This window comes from Mobula hypostoma, chromosome 4 (assembly GCF_963921235.1).
Source record: "Mobula hypostoma chromosome 4, sMobHyp1.1, whole genome shotgun sequence".
Lineage (NCBI taxonomy): Eukaryota > Metazoa > Chordata > Chondrichthyes > Myliobatiformes > Myliobatidae > Mobula > Mobula hypostoma.
Window position 1 is genome coordinate 178,482,906 of NC_086100.1, and position 17,611 is coordinate 178,500,516.

General features: G+C 40.8%; 1 protein-coding gene across 1 annotated transcript in view; it reads right to left on the reverse strand.

Annotated features, from left to right (window-relative positions):
• Window positions 1-13,420: 13,420 nt before the first annotated feature.
• Window positions 13,421-17,611, reverse strand: part of ubox5 (U-box domain containing 5) — a 36,241-nt gene continuing 32,050 nt past the window's right edge. The window contains exon 5 of the mRNA XM_063047086.1: window positions 13,421-14,476. Within this exon, the coding sequence (XP_062903156.1) occupies window positions 14,268-14,476 (209 nt within the window). The 3' untranslated portion in view covers window positions 13,421-14,267. The remainder of the gene's footprint in view (window positions 14,477-17,611) is intronic.

Genomic DNA, 17,611 nt, shown 5'->3' on the forward strand with positions numbered 1-17,611 from the left:
CACGCAGAGAGTGGCTAACCAATAAAAGGCAGAGTGTTGGATAAATAGATGTTTCTCTGGTTGGCAGTGAGCAGAGTGCACAGAAGCAGGTGCCAGACCCGCAAATGGTCACAACGTACATTAAGAATTTGGAAGAAGGGACTGAGTGTAGCATTTTTAAGTATTCTGATGACACTAAATTGGGTGGAAAAGCAAATTGTGCAGAGGATCCAGATAGCCTGCAGTGTTATAGATAGATTAAATGAGTGGATAAGGGTCTGACACATGAAGTATAACATTGTAAAAGCAAGATCATCCACTTTGGCAGGAAAATACAAGATCAGAATATATTTAAACTGTGCAGGATTGCAACATTATGTTCTGTACAGGGGGACTTGTGCATGAATCGCAAAAGATTGGTTTGCAGGTGCAGCAGGTTGTCAAGAAGGCAAACGAATTGATAGTCTTCATTGCTAGAGGAATTGAATTTAAGGGCAAGGAGGTTTTGCTGCAACTGTACAAGTTACTGGTGAGGCCACAATTGGAGTACTGCATGCAGTTCTGGTCTCCTTACTTGAGGAAAGATATACAGATTGATTTTGAGAATGAGGAATATAAGGAGAGATTGAATAATCTGGAACTATCAGCACTAGAACTTAGAACAACGAGAGGGTATTTTACAGAAATATATAACCATTATGAAAGGGATAGAGACTGTAAGATAGAAGCAGGAAAGTTATTTCCATTGTTGAGTCTAGAACTTGGGGACATTGCTTCAGGATCCAGGGGAATAGATTTAGGATGGAACTGCTTTACCAGAGATTAATGAATATGTGGAATTCTCTGCCTTGGGAACCTGTGGAGGCTACCTCATTAAGTATATTTAACACAGTTAGATTTTTGCACAGCTGGGAATTAAGGATTCTGGGGAAAAGGCAGGTGGAAGGAGCTGAGTCCACTGCCAGATCAATTATGATCTTGTTGAATGGCAGAGTAGGCTCAACAGGTCAGATGCCCTAATCAGAATTAGGTTTAATATTACTGGCACTTATTGTGAAATTTGCTAACTTTGCAGTAGCAGTACAATGCAATACATGAAAATATAGACAAATAAATAAGTAAGTAAATCAATTACAGTAAGTATATTAAATAGTTAAATTAAAAATAGCGCAAAAACAGAAATGAAAATGTGAGCTAGTGTTCATGGGTTCAATATCCATTTAGGAATCAGATGGCAGAGGGAAAGAAGCTGTTCCTGAATCATTGAGTGTCTGCCTTCAGGCTTTTGTACCTACTTGCTGACAGTAACAGTGAGAAGAGGGCATGTCCTGGGTGATAGGGGTACTTAATAATGGAATGTCATCTCTCTGAGGCACCGCTTGTTGAAGATGTCTTGGATACCATGGAGACTAGTACCCAAGATGGAGCTGACTAATTTTACAACTTTCTGTAGCTTCTTTCAATCCCATACAGTAGCACTTCCACCCCAAACCAGCCCCTATGCCTATTATGCTCTTTGTTATGATGCCATCTGCAAGTATATAGTATGCCTGTAGGTGTGATGAACCTGTGGCACATGTATCAAAGATGGCACTCAAAAAGATATTTGTTTCCATGTGCACAGGAATTGTACAGTGTAGCTGTGGACCAGGGAGGCATCACAGTGAAAGTGAAGCGTTGGTGAAAGCAATGTCACAACTAGATACATTGGTAATAAAGTTGTTGGGCACACTGGCCTTCATAAGTCAAGGCACTGAGTTTAGGAGTTGAGAGGTTATGTTGCAAAAGAGCTTTTACCATCGGGCAATTGGACATCAGAATTTGGACAGGAGGGGACTTCAGTCAGGACCACTGCCGGAGGATAAAAGGCAGCAGCAGGTCATGGCAGCGAAAAAGAGCTTTGATCAGTGGCTAATTGGACATCGGAAGTTTGGAGAGGAGAGGCTTCGATCAGCTCCACTGGCTGAGAATAAAAGGGAGCAGGGGGTTGCAGCAGCAAAAAGGAGCTTTGACCTGTGACCAGTCGGCGTTTGGGATTAGAAACATTAAAGATTAAATTCTGTCACGAGCCTTGTGGCCCATCAGGCTGGTGCTTATGCTGGTTAGAAACATAGAAAACATACAGCACAATACAGGCCCTTTGGCCCACAAAGCTGTGCCACACATGTCCCTACCTTAGAACTACCTAGGCTTTACCCATTGCCCTCTATTTTTCTAAGCATATAGCCATCCAGGAATCTCTTAAAAGCCCATTTCACGCACTCAGCACTCTCTACGTAAAAAACTTACCCCTGACATCTCCTCTGTACTTACTTCCAAGTATTCTAAGGATTGATTAGTAAGAGCAAATTAAAGGAAGGCAGGGGCAAGTGCAGTGGCCATCATCTGAGTGGACAGAGTTAGAGTGGTGATCTTAAAATTTTAGCTGTTTGAGGCTTCAACGAAGAGTGGCCTCATGCAGAGAAATCAAAGAAAAGAAAAGTTAAATTTCTTTCTTTCTTCTCTTCTTTATATCTGCTTAGCTAGGACAGTAGACATGCCAGGCAGGATAGTGAAATGCTTCTCTTGTGGGATGTGGGAAGGCAGAGACATCCTGACAATTACAACTGCAAGAAGTGCATCCAACTACAGCTTCTAACTACCCACTTTAACGAATTGGGCCGGCTGGTGGCGCAGTGAGATCAGCGCTGGACTCCGCAGCGAAGGTTCCCGGGTTTGAATCCAGGTTGGGCCACCCCCGAGCACGCTTTCCATCCGTGCCGGGTCGAGTGTCGAGCTAGTCTCTCGGCCTCGCAAAAAATACAAGGGTTGAGTCAGGAACGTTCATAATGTGACCTGGTTAATCCTGACACCATGTCCCAGACAAGAATGGCTGAATGTCTGGTATGACATGCTTAAAAAAAAAGAGTTGGAGCTGGAACTGGTTGAACTCCAGAGCATTCAGGTGATAGATAAGACATGTAGAGAAGTAGTTACACCCAAGCTGCAGGACACAGGAGACTGGGTGACAGTTTGGAAGGGAAAGGGGTTAAGGAGCCAGTGCCATTCCCCTCAACAACTGGTCTAACACTTTGGATACTTTTGTGGGGGGTGTGTTGACCTAACAGAGGAAAGTCACAGTGGGTGGGTCTCAGGCACTAAGTCCTCTGTGATTCTGAAGGGAAGGGGAGAGAAGAGGCACACTGTGGTGATAGGGGATTCATTAGTTACGGGAACAGACAGAAGGCTCGGTAGGTGAGAACAAGATTCCCGCATTGTATGTTGCCGTTTGGTCAGGGTCCAGAATATCTTGAATCGAGCCCTCAGTACTCTTAAGTGGGAGGGTGAAGAGCCAGAAGTCGTGGCCCATGTAGGTACCAATGACATAGATAGTATTAGTGACAAGATGATGCAGAGGGAGTTCAGGGAATTAGGTGCTAAGTTAAAGGACAGGACCTCCAGGATTGTGATTTCATAATTGCTACCTGTGCCACATGCTAGTGAGGCAAAATCTAGAAATATTATGCAGTTTAATACATGGCTAAGGAGTTGGTGTAGGAGGAAGGGCATAAGATTTTTGGATCATTGGCCTCTCTTCCAGGGAAGGTGGGACCTGTATAGAAGGGATGATGGTTAGCACCTGGAGGGTTACTGGAGAGGTTGTGGAGGCAGATGTTGGTTAGACCTGAGACAAAGTTAGGAATCAGAAGGTGAGCATGGTGCAACTAGTGTCCTGAGCTGCCTATATTTCAATGCAAGAAATATTGTAGGAAAGTCAGATAATATTGCTGAAGATGAGGTAGCTGGTTTACTAACAGAGGCAATGTGTAGTGAGGAGAAGCTGTTGATATGGGCAAAGTTGCAGTCAATGGGACGAGTTGCAACATAATAGGTGGACAAAATCTTCTTTTCCATCTGGATAGCCACCAACCTGATGGCATGAACATTGATTTCTCGAACTTCCGGTTATGGGCCCCTGTTGTGTCTGTGCAACTACATACAAATTAAATAAAAGCACGCATGTGGGAGATGGCTTTAACTGGTGTATTTACAGTGCAGAGAGAACAATGTGCATGTGTAGACAACAAATCAATACACTTGCAAAGACAATAGATCAATATATAGTGCTAAGAGGGAAGTTATTGCTCTTAAAAAAAAATAGATCCATACATTACACTTCCTCCTCCTTTAGATTAATGCAACATAAAACTGCATATGTACAAAACATTCAATTTCCCTTTCATAAACCATATTCCAAATAAACATGCTTCCACAATAACGGTCCACAATTAACTTCACTATACTAAAGATTTTGTCTTTTGGGTGCTGCTTTATTTCTTTCTAGATAGCACCTCTGGCTCTGTGGAGTGGTCTCGGGTTTGGCAGGTGCCTTGTCTATGATAACGTTCTCATAGGGCCTCTGGACCCGTGGAGTGGTATCAGGTTTGGTAGGTGTGCCTTGTCTAAGACAATGTTCTCAGTTGCCTGTGTCATGTTGCTGTCAGTGACATCATCTCTAAGAATTAACTCTGGTGGCTGTAATATGTCTGTAATATGTCTGTCTTGCTGGATGCAATTGACTTTGGTTGAGCACCCAGTATCTGATCCACATGACGTCTCCATGTATTATCTCCAACATCCACTGTGTACATCAGTGACTCAGCTCTTGTAGCTATCCTACCAGGATTCCACTTGTCTTTTCGGTAATCATGGCTAGGACTTCTTTCCAACCATGAAGCTCCTTGATGCTTCACTTGGCAACTGGTTGAACTGTGTGTTCTGCACTTCCCTTTGTAGTTCAGGTTTCTGGAGGTCAATGCGAGATCTCAGACTGAAGTTCATTAAGAGCATTTCAGGTGTTTGATTTGCTGTCACGTGAACAGAGTTCCGATACACAAAAAGGAAATTGTCCACCTTGTGCTGTAGAGAAAAGTACTCCTTGTCCATAGCTTTAATGAGCTTTTTGAAGATTTGGATAAATCTTTCCATGGTGATGATGGCCACTCCCATGGGTTTAACAGTGCCTGTGCGGGTGCATTTTGAACATCTTGGCATCCTGTAGAGCTTTTGGCCAAATCTCCAATCTGTTTATCTATTCCCGGCCACTACACATAGCTCCAGGTGAGACTCATCACCTTGACTGTGCCTAGGTGTCCATGCAGTTTCTCTAACACTCGGGTGTGCAGTTTAGGGGGAGCCACAATACGAGATCCACACATCAGCATTCTTTGACATACTGACAGTTGGTCTCGTCTCACTGAGAACTCTGGAAACAGGGTTACCATGAGCTGGCCATCCTTGCATGGTGATTTCATAGACTTCTGACAATGTTGAGCCATTCCTTGTTTCCCTTTGTATTTCAGAATTTTTTTTACCAGCAACTGGTCTACCAATGCCGTGTGGAACACTTCTGCTGGGTCATAGTAGAACATGGAACATAGAAAACCTACAGCACAATACAGGCCCTTTGGCCCACAAAGCTGTGCCGAACATGTCCTTACCTGAGAGGTGACCTAGGGTTACCCATAGCCCTCTATTTTTCTAAGCTCCATGTACCTGTCCAGGTGTCTCTTAAGAGACCCTGTCATATCCACCTCCATCACCATTGCTGGCAGCCCATTCCACGCACTCACCACTCTCTGCGTAAAAAAACTTACCCCTGACATCTCCTCTGTATCTACTTCTAAGCATCTTAAAACTGTGCCCTCTCGTGCTAGCCACTTCAGCCCTGGGAAAAAGCCTCTGATTATCCACATGATCAATGCCTCTCATCATGTTATACACCTCTATCAGGTCACCTCTCATCCTCCGTTGCTCCAAGGAAAAAAGGCCAAGTTCACTCAACTTATATTCTCAGTATGAAGACTTTTTCTTCTTCAGTTACCAATAGTGGAAGACATGACAAACTGTCAGTGTTGCTGTGATGTTTAGCACTCTAGAATTTTATGTCATAAGAGTCTGCTCCTACAAACAGTGCCCAACCTTGTAACTGGGTAGCAGGCATCACTGGAATTCACTTCCCGGGATTGAAAATAGACGCCGGGGCTGGTGATCTGTCACTAGTGTAAACTTTTGTCGGCAGAAGTAGTGGTGGAACTTCTGTGTTCCCCGTACTAGACTAAGGGTCTCTCAGTTGATCTGTGATTAGTTGCATTTTGCACTTTAGATTATGAGAACACTCAGTCCTCTTTTATTGTCATTTAGAAATGCATACATGCACTTGTCAGTGTTCTTGAAGCAAATTCAATGGACGTTCAGATCCATCTTTCATAGTGTGTGATAAAATGGCCCCAATGCCATAAGCAGTCACATTGTATGCCAGTTTGATGGGCAGAGATGGACCATAATGGATGAGCAGTTTATCGGATATTATTAGTCTCTTTTTTTTTTCTTGAATGCTCCTTCACATCTTTCTGACTATTCCCACTTTGCTCCTGTCTGCAACAGTTCATTCATTAGCTGCAGCACTGTAGCAATTTTTGGAAGAAACCAGTGGTAGTAGTTTACAAGACCCAAGTATGACCTGAGTTGTGAACATTTCCAGTTTGGGTACCTGTAGCCTCTTCTCTTGTGACTTCTGTAAACCACGTTTGTCAATAACACATCCACAATATGAGATTTCATTCTTGAAAAACTCACATTTCTCTCTCTTTGCACACAGACTATACTCTCTCAGCCTTGTAAGAACATTACCAAGGTTCTGGAGGTGCTGTTCATCATTCTTGCTAGTCATGCTGATGTCATCAAGGTGACATTGTGTTCCTGAGATATCTTGGAGCACTTTGTCCATTGCTCTTTGCCAAATTGTTGGAACTGATGAAATGCCAGAGATGAGATGATTATACTGGAACAGTCCCTTACGAGTGTTGGTTGTGAAGAATTTCCTGCTTGACTTCTCCATCTCTATTTGCAGATCAATCTTTGAAAACCTCTCCCCACCTGTCATATATTCATGGCAGGGGATATTGTACAGTATGCCACACCAGGTTGATGCTCACTTTGAAATCCCTACATACATATGTGAATAGCTCTGACCTTTCCTTTCTTGATTACCGGGACAATGAGCATGGCCCAATTGCTTCACTCAGCCTTGGAGAGAATTCCAGATGCTTCCAAGCTCTGAAGTTCAGCATCCAGTTTAGGACATTATGCGTAAGGCACTGGTCTTGCTTTATGGAATCTAGATGTTGCTGCCTCATCCAGTTCAATTCTCCCCTTCATGCCTTTGAGTTTACCAATACCCGTCTCAAAAACCTTCTCATTAGCATTAAGCAGCTGTGACAGTCTCTGGTTAGTGCTACTGTCTGGGCTGCAGTTGTCTGTTGTTGACATATTAAGAGTTTTGATTGTGTGCCAGTCTAGTTGGATTTTCCCCAAACATTCACATCTGAAAAGTACTGGTCCTCCACCTTTCAATACATAAAACTCTAACTACTGTGTTTGGCCTCCATATGTCCCATTCACCTTCAGTTTGCCTTTGGAAGACACTTTTTCACCTGTATCAGTCTTTAGCATTTTTTTTCTATTGGTGGCTTAGAAAACAGTTTGTTGTTGTCAGCCTCTGAAATTAGAGACGAAGTACATCCAGTTCCATTTTCAGTTTTACACCAGACACATTTATTGTGATTCAAATGATTCTGTGATCTGCTTCAGTAATACTATGTAGTTCTAGGCATGACAACTCACTTTTGTCAGACTCTGTGTTGCCTGATTCTGTTTTACATTCAGGCACTTCATGCATTTGCTTAGTTTTATGTTTGAAACTGTTCACTTGGTGTGATGATTCTCTTTGGTTGTGATTTTTGTCTGCCTTGCATGCTCTCTCTATGTGACCTTGCCTGTGATACTTTCTGCAAACTTTGTCTTTCAACCAACATTATGGGAGGATTTGGCTCATCAATAGCATTTTTAGCTTTTTGCGCCATTCAGGGGCATTTTGTGCATTTCACATTCTAATCTCTTTTTCTATAGTTCTGTTGTATTCTTTTCAGCAGTCTCTAACAATATTGCAATAGTCAATGCCCGTTCTAAGGTTAGTTCTCTTTCTGACAGTAGCCTCTTCTGAATGCATGCCACATACAAACCAGTCCCTTAATGCACCAGTAAGTCCATCTCTAAAGTCACAGTACTGGGAAGGTTTGTAATGTATTCAGAAATGCTTTCATCCTTTGATTGGTTCCTTTTGTAAAATCTAAATCTCTCAGCTATTACCAGTGGTTTAAGGCTCAAGCAATTTTGTAAAATTGTAATAATTTTGTCGAATGTCTTGCATGCTGGCTTTTCAGGGGTTGCTAAGTTGCATAAGAGAGGTTCATCCTAGGGCCCATTAAGCTAAGAAGTGTGGGGGATTTCTTTTGCTCAACCATGTTTTTTTGCCTTACAATATAGTTCAACCCTCTCAACATATGATTCCCAGCCTTCAATAGCGCTATCGAATTCATCAACCTTCCCAAATGAAGCCATTGACACATTATTTTCACTTTAAATTTCCTAGCTGCATCTTTGCTGTGTACTATGTACTGTTACTCATGTGTCCTTTCTTAGTGTCCATAATGCCTGCCTCTGTACTGTTTAACTCTTTCCTCTTGTTGTCTCGCCCCATAATTGTCGGTGCAGTTGTTGATATTCTCTGATATTCAGGTTTGTACTCATCACCAATCTGTTGTGTCTGTGCAACTATATATCAATTAAATAAAGCATGCACATGGGAGATGTCTTTAGCTGGTGTATTCACATTGCAGCCAGAGAACAATGTGCATGAGTAGACAACAGATCAATATGTAGTGCTAAGGGAAGTCATTTCTCTAAAAGAAATAGATCCATACATTACAACCTTTCCTTCACCATTACCCATTCACATTTCCCTATCTCACCTTGTCTCCTTATCTGTCCATCACCTCCCTCTGGTGTTCCTCCCCCTTCGTCACGGCCTTCTCTCCTCTCCTGTCAGATTTCCCCTTCTCCAGCCTTAATCTCTTTCACTAATCGACTTCCCAGTCAACATAAAAGCCAAAGGGAGGACATACAATGGAGCAAAAAATAATGGGAAGTTAGAGGATTGGGAAGCAGAAGACAACTAAAAAGTTATTAAGAAGGTAAAGATGAAATACGAAAGTAAGCTAGTCAATAATATTAAACAGGATACCTAAAGTTTCTTCAGATATATAAAGTGTAAAAGAGAGGCGAGAGTGGATATCGGAGCACTGGAAAATGATGCTGGAGATGTAGTAATGCAGGACAACAAAATGGCAGTTGAACTGAATGAGTATTTTGCACCAGTCTTCACGGTGGAAGATACTAGCAGTATGGTGTAAGTTCCTGGTGTCAGGAGGCATGAAATGTGTATAGTTACCACTACTAGGGAGAAGGTTCTTGGGAAACTGAAAGATCTGAAGATAGATAAGTCACTTGGTCCAGATAGTGTACACCTCAGAGTGCTGAAAGAGATAGTGAAGGCATTGGTAAAGAGCTTTCAAGAATCACTAGATTCTGGAATGGTTCTGGAAGACTGGAAAAGTGCAAATGTCGCTCCACTCTTCAAGAAGGGAGAGAGGCAGAAGAAAGGAAACTAGGCCGGCTAGTCTGACCTGTGGTTGGGAAGATGTTGGAGTCAATTATTAAGGATGAGGTCTCAGGGTACTTGGAGACACATGATAAAATAGGCTGTAGTCAGGATGGTTTCCTCAAGGGAAGATTTTGCCTGAGAAATCTGTTGGAATTCTTTGAAGAAATAACAAGCAAGATGGGCAAAGGAGAATCGGTTGATGTTGTATACATGGATTTCCAGAAGGTCTTTGACAAGGTGCCACAGATGAGGCTGCTTAATAAGCTATGAGACCATGGTATTACAGAAAGATTCTAGCATGGATAAAACAGTGGCTGATTGGCAGGAGGCAAAGAATGGGAATAAAGGGAGCCTTCTCTGGCATTCCAGAGGGGTCTGTGTTAGGACTGATTCTTTTTACATTATATGTCAATGATTTGGATGGTGTTCTGACATTCATTCTTCTAATCCCCAGAGAGCATTTATTAATGATTTCCAAATCCTGTGACTTTCAATGCATTACAATGAAGGAAATAACCTGTTTACATTCGTTAGGTTCAACATGGTCAGTTCAGATTTTTTTTAACTGTATCTCCCTTTATTTTGTTTTTACACATAAATTACTTGCTTTAAGCACCATAGTACCCATTACTTCTAATGTAAAATGAATATAAATTAAGCTTGCTACTTCCTTATTATTCACCTTCTCATCTGCATGTCATTAATAGGTCTACGTTCACCTTCATAACTGCTCAATGCTCAGCACCCTCAATGTGTCAATAGCTCCTCAAGGTGCTTCAACAAAGTGCATAAAGTTCTTGTTATCCACTGATTATCCAAACATCTGCATCCTCTGAGATGAAGTGCGAATAAATGTTTGTTTCTCCATAGCCCTCTCCTGAGATGCGATGTCTGTTGGATCCTGTGAGTTGGACTGTACCTGACAAAGTGAAACTTGCAGTGAAATGGTTATACCGGACATAGGTTGAGTACTGCATGTCAATGCACTCTTAGTAGCACTGCTAGTGGCTTTAGCGATTTCAACACGATCTCCATGCTGCTAACCCTTGTGAATAACAGGGTGGCAAGGTAGCATAGCGGTCAGCACAATTCTTTACAGTACAGGTGTCCTGGTTCAATTCCTGCCACTTGTTTATTCTCCCCGTGACCGCATGGGTTTCCCCTGGGTGATCCGATTTCCACCCACTGTCCAAGTTGGTAGATTAGTCATTGTAAATTGTCCCGTGATTAGGCTAGGGTTAAATCAGAGGATTGCTGGGTGGCACGGCTGGAAGGTCCAGAAGGGGCTATTCCACATTGTATCTCAATAATCATAAATAATAACAATAATGATTTAGTGTAGTGCATTACAAAATACTGACAACAGGCCAACTTTTTCCAAAGATGAGAGGATTTGAAGAATGTTTATAAAGAAGTGGAGAAATGAAAATAGCTCTCAATGCAGTTGAGGTGACAATCACAATACTGGGGTGGAGGAAGTCAGATCCCACAAAAGAATCTGGCTGTGTAGGAATCCTCAGCTCTGTAGAAAGCCACATAGAGAGGACCGAGATATCAGGAGTAATACAAGCACAAAAGGTAAAAATTCTAAAATCAAGATGTCACCAGTCTCAGAAGCATTACAGATCAAACAGCAAGTGCGATGGTTGAATGGGTTCAAAGTTAGGATATAGGTAACAGAATTTATATGTCCACTTATAAGATGTGGCAGATCAGTGATTCGCCATATCAGTGGAATAAAAGTAGGGAGTCAATGAAGGGATGAATATGTTTTCTTGGCAAAAGGTACAACATAAAGTGCAGTCACAGATGAATTTACTCCAACACAAAAGCAGCTAAGGACTCCAAAAAATCCATGTGTAGATACACAAACACAGTTGACAAACAAGGTGCAAAGCAATGTTAAACTAAAAAGGTTTACACCAGGGATGGGCAACCTGTGGCGCATTGGATGATTAGAAGTGGCGCATTGCCCCCCAGTAATAATAATAAAAGTAAGCCTACTCATGCAAAAAAGTATTGACCAAAAACCGATTTGTAGAAAAAAATCTATAACAGGAACTCAAGTAGCTTGGAGTTAGAAATGGGTTTTTACTGAGAATAAGTCTAAAACTTAGCAATTATTTTTAGTGTTTTCATTATTTTGTGCACATCTTTTGGTGAATGTTATTTTCTTTCACATTAATCTGTTTTCAATTAAAAAAATGTTCAATGAGTCAAACTAGGAAAGAAGGACTTTTGTTCTGCAGTCGTTCCATAACTGTTCAATACACGTTTGATACTTGTTTGATCCTGAGGCGCCAGGAGTCTGCACCAGCGGTGCGTCGCAGGTTTTTGCCAGTCAGTTTACAATTGACACTCGTGCGCTATGGAGTTGTGCTTTGTTCGTCCTTTGTGAACATTTGTAGATTTGTACCTTTTGGAAAATTAAGCCTTGTTTTTACATTCAGCTACCCATCACAGTGCAAAAGAAAAGCAGAAAGTGATAGTAAACATGAATTCAATGAACAGTGGGAAAATGTGTTCTTATTTATAGCAGGTCCGTCAGGAAAACCGTTGTGCTTTGTTTGCGAAAACACTTTCGCACATAATAGAAGACATGATCTTAATAGACACAATAAAACACAACATCAGACTGAAATAGAAGGAAAACTGAAGCTAGCACTTGAGTCTGAGTTACGGAAAGAATATGTGATTAAGAAAAAGGAAGAAATCAAAAGAAGACAAAATATATTTGTTAAAAGAAGTCTCATTAAGGTAAGTAATGTTTATCTTGTTTTTATATTAAATCAATATATCATGTAAAAATGCTAAATATATCTATATTAACTTATTTTTACAAGAATTGAATGGGGGTACAAGAGTTGTGTGGCGCATCTGAACTCGTGCGTGAAAAAATTGACGCATGGAATGTAAAAGGTTGACCACCTGTGGTTTACACTAATAAGAAACTTAGCAGGTCTCACAAACAAAGCAAAAGAAGACTGGAGATGCAAAAAAAGGTAAATAAATACAATTTTAACAAAATATGGAGTAGTAAGAACTTTACAAATACTAAAAGAGAAATATTTACATTGCAAACAAGAGAAAATCTGCAGATGCTAGAAACCCAAGCAACACACACAAAATGCTGGAGGAATTCAGCAGGCTAGGCAGCATCTATGGAAAAAAGTACAGTCGACGTTTCGGGACAAGACCCTTTCGCAGGTTTTATTCTTCTTCTTATAGCTAGGAATTAATTGCAGTTGTTTGGCTACCCATTGTTACCTCAGATTCTTGGCATCTCTGTCACTGGGCCGCTTACTTTTCATTTAGATTTTGACACTCAGCACATCAGTTTCACAGAGATGGGCATGGGCATTCCAGCCACAGCTACATTCTCCCTACTGTGTTCATCTGACCTCCAGTGCAGTGCTCTTTTGTCCATCCCATATTATCCAAAAACAAGATACTAATTAAATGTCCAAGTTATGATTTTCAGTGCAAAACTGAAAACTACCAAGTTCTATTGTAAGATCTCAAAATGAAGACACACTCAACCTTTTAGAAACAGCTTCTTCCCTCCCGCCATTGGATTTCTAAACAGGCAATGAACTCACCATTATTTTTTTTTCATAACTTACTGTAATTTGTACTTTTTCATTATAATGTATTGCACTATACAGCCACCTCAAATTCAGCAAATTTCACAACATATACCAAAGATATTAAACCTGATTCTGATTCCCTCAGATTTCACATCTTTCTTCTATCTACAGGCTTGCAAATCCATGCAAAATGCGGAGTATAGCCAGAACACTAACTTTCTGTAGCTCATTCAGGTTTGCTCTGATCAGCATGATGAGATTAATGACACTACTCATTGCTAATTCGAAAGAAAAGTCAATGTTCCACAGATGCTAATATTATATCTGATAAGAAATATAAAAATATGGATTTGATGCCAGTTTTATATTCCAGTTTTTCAACATGATTTATAAGATTTGTATCATCTGCAAACTTACTAACCAGTATCTGTGTGTGTGTTTTACTAGAATTATATTTCATGCTTGTTAATACAATTCCTCTTTTTAAACTTAAGATGACAAGACATCAAATCAATAGTAGGTTTCAGCAATGAATCATTCGTTTAACAAAACCTTAATATTCCAGGCTTGATTTGATTGTATGTAACCTTGACAGGCTGAAATTAAAGGCCTTTGTTTATTTTTAGTGTAAGTTAGTGTTTTTATAAAAAAAAACAGGAGTCCTCCAGAAAGTATGCCTCACTTTTAAATTCTCTTGTAAAGAAGAAACCCATGATACAAATATTAAATTTATTTTATCTCAAGATTTCCAGAACAATGAACATCATGACTACTTTATTTCTTGTCTACAGAACAGGATTTTGATACGCCAGTCATTACCAAGTTGATAAGCCAATCAGGTAAACACCAGGCAGTTCTAAAATTAGCCAGGCTGAAACTGATAAACATTAATTCAATTTTAGAGTTCAGAATCCATCCAATTCTGAGGGGCTAGGGGATTTTGGGGTTTTAAAGGTTTTATTTCTTTTTCTTTTTCATGTATAGGGAATTGAAGTATGGTCTTTCTGTATTTCATTGCTATCTGGAGAAGACAAATATCAGAGTTATATTGTACATGCACATTTTGAGAATAAAATGAACTTTTTGAACCCTTTGAACACCTAAGTATTTCCAACATTCCCTGTAGACACAAAAAAAGAGCTGAAAGTGCCATTGATCTATAGGTGGACCCGCACAACATCACTGGTATTGATTGTCCGGTTGCATTTCAAGCAGGAAGGTGTTGAAGATTTCTGTCGCTCAGACAAACAGGGCCTGCAGATCAGGTGTCCACACAACAATCTGTACACTACCAAGTGTTTGGAATATGCGGAGAATGCCTCACTGCAGCTGCTGCAGGCTTCATCAGACCTAACTGGACTTTGCTCTGTGGATAAAAAGTTAAAACAGTGAAAAAGTGAAGTTTGCATTGCTGTAGCCACAGTTTGAAGAGGTTGCATTTCTCTTGCCTATGATTCTGACTCTTAGTAAACCAATTTTCTTGATAAAAGTAAAATATTGCAAGGAATGCATACTAGCAACAGAAAAGACTGGAAGAATTTAACAGGTCAGGCAGCATCTTTGTGGAGAGATGGTGTGGCTCTGTTGATAAAAAATGAAATGCATTCTTTAGAAAGAGGTGACATAGGGTCAGAAGGTGTTGAATTGTTGTGGGTTGAGCAAAGGAACTTGAGAAGAAGAAAGTCCTTAACTCCAAGTGGAATCATCGGGACGCCGTCATGACGGCGTTTTTTTTTTAGCCGGCTGACTTGCCAGCTCGACGCTCAACCCAGCACGGATGGAAAGCGTGCAAGGGAGCCAGCTGGATTCGAACTCGGGAGCCTTCATTCCAAAGTCCGGCGCTGAAGCCACTACACCACCAGTCGGCAAGCGAAGGAACTGTAAGGGTAAAAAAAACCCTGCTGGGAATTACAGACTCCCAAAAGCTGGCCAAAATTGATTGGAAAAGAACAGGGGTGATGGCAGAGCAGCAATGGCTGAAATCTCTGGAAGCAATTCAGAAGGCAGAGGATATCTACATTCCAAAAAGGAATATGTATTCTAAAGGCAAGATGACACAACTCTGGCTAACAAGAGAAATCAAAGCCAACATAAAAGGCAAAGAGAGAGCATAAAATAGAGCAAAAAATCTGGCAGTAAGTTAGATTGGGAAATTTTCAAATACCAACAGCAGGCAATTAAGAAAGTAATTAGGAAGGAAAAGATGGACTACATAAGTAAGCTAGCCAATAATATTAAAGAGGATATCAAACGTTTCTTCAGATACATAAAGTGTAAAATAGAGGTGAGAGTGGATATCGAATCACTGGAAAACAATGCTGGAAGGTAGTAATGTGGGACAAACTGAATAAGTATTTTGCATCTGTCTTCACTGTGGAAGACACTAGCAGTATGTCGTAGTTTCAAGAGTGTCAGAAGTGTGTGAAGTTGCCATTACTAGGGAAAAAATTCTTGGGAAACTAAAAGGTCTGACGGCAGATAAATCACACAGACCAGATGGTGTACACCACAGGGTTCTGAAAGAGGTGGCTGAAGAGATTCTGGAGGCATCAGTAATGATCTTTCAAGAATCACCAGATATTGAAATGGTTCTGGAAGAGTGGAAAATTTCAAATGTCATTTCACTCTTCAAGAAGGGAGAGGGGCAGAAGAAAGGAAATTAAAGGCCAGTTAGTCTGACCTCAGTGGTTGGGAAGATGGTGGAGTCGATCGCTAAGGATGTGGCTCTGGGTACGTAGATGCACATAAAATAGGTGGTAGCCAGCTTGGGTTCCACAAGGGAAAATCTTGCCTGACAAATCTGTTGGAATTCTTTGAAGAAAGAGCAAGCAGATTAGCACTTGGATATTCAGAAGGCCTTTGACAAGGTGCCACACCTGAAGCTGCTTAACAAAGTAAGAGCCCATGGTATTACAGGAAAGACGTTAGCATGGATAAAGCAATGGCTGATTGATAGGAGGCTAAGACTGGGAATAAAGGGATCCTTTTCTGGTTGGCTGTCAGTGACCTCTGTTGGGACTGCTTCTTTTTACCTTGTACGTCAATGAGGTGGATGATGGAATGGATGTTTTTGTTGCAGTTTGCAGGTGACACAAACATAGGTGGAGGGGCAGGTAGTTTTGAGGAAGTACAGAGGCTACAGAAGGACTTAAATTAGGAGAATGGGCAAAGAAGTGGCAGATGGAATACAGTGTCGGGAATTGTATGGTCATGCACTTTGGTAGAAGAAATAAAAGAGTAGATTATTTTCTAAGTGGAGAGAAAATTCAAAAGATTGAGGCACAAAGGGAGTTGGAAGTTCTTATGCAGGATTCCCTAAAGATTAATTAGCAGGTTGAATCTGCAGTGAGGACGGCAATGTGGTGTTAGCAATAATTTCAAGAGGACTAATATACAAAAGCAAAAATTTAATGTTGAGACTTTATAAAGCACTGGTGAAGCATCAATTGGAGTATTGTAAACAGATTGGGTCCCTTATCTTAGAAAGGATATGGTGAAATTGGACAGCATTCAAAGGAGGTTCATAAAAATGATTCCAAGATTGAACAGCTTGTCATATGAAGAGCATTTGATGGTTTTGGGCCTGTATTCACTAGAATTCAGAAGAATGAGAGTTGACCTAATTGAAACCTATTGAATGGTGAAAGGTCTTGAAAGAGTGGATGCAGAGGGTGTTATTTTCCTATGGTGGGAGAGTCGAGGACCAGAGTACACAGCCTCGGTATAGAGGGGAATCCTTTTAAAATGTAAATGAGGAACAATTTCTTCAGCTAGAGATTGGTAAATCTGTGGAATTCTTTGCCACAGGCAGCTGTGGAGGCCAAGTTTTTACTGATATTTAAGGCAGAGGTTGATAGATTCTTGACTGGTCAAGGATTGAAGGGCTATGGGGAGAAGACAGATTGGGGCTGAGAGGAAAAATGGATCAGCCAAAATGAAATGGTGCAGCAGACTTGATGGGCCAAATGGCTTAATTCTGCTCCTGTATCATACAGTCTTATGGCCTTAATTGTTTCACGTTGTGACTGTTTATCATAAGATCATATGACAAAAGTCAATTGTCCTGAAAAATTAACTACGCCTCTCTACAGATGCTGCCTGTCCTAAATACTTCCAGGACATCTTGATTTACTTTAATTCCTTGGACAACTTGCTAATGTTGGTGAGATTTTGTTAAAGAATTCTTGTTCAAGACAATGGATCGTAGCATATTGCTCACAGCATTTCTTCAAATTACTCCACTTCATTGTCTAAACATTCATTTAGGGCCTGTGTGTAGCATACTATTCCAAAGCTGCCACCGCTGGTAGGTTTTAAGACCATTTAGTGCCGATGCATGGTTTTGCTGGCAGGTTGGCACTTGTTGCCCATCCTCAACTGCCCTCGTGAAGATGGTGACAAGTCATTACCTTAAATCACTGAGGCCCTTTTTGGTGACTACTTGGGGTAGAGAAATTCAGGATATGAAGGAAGGGCTTGGAGGTGTGATGTTTCTATACAC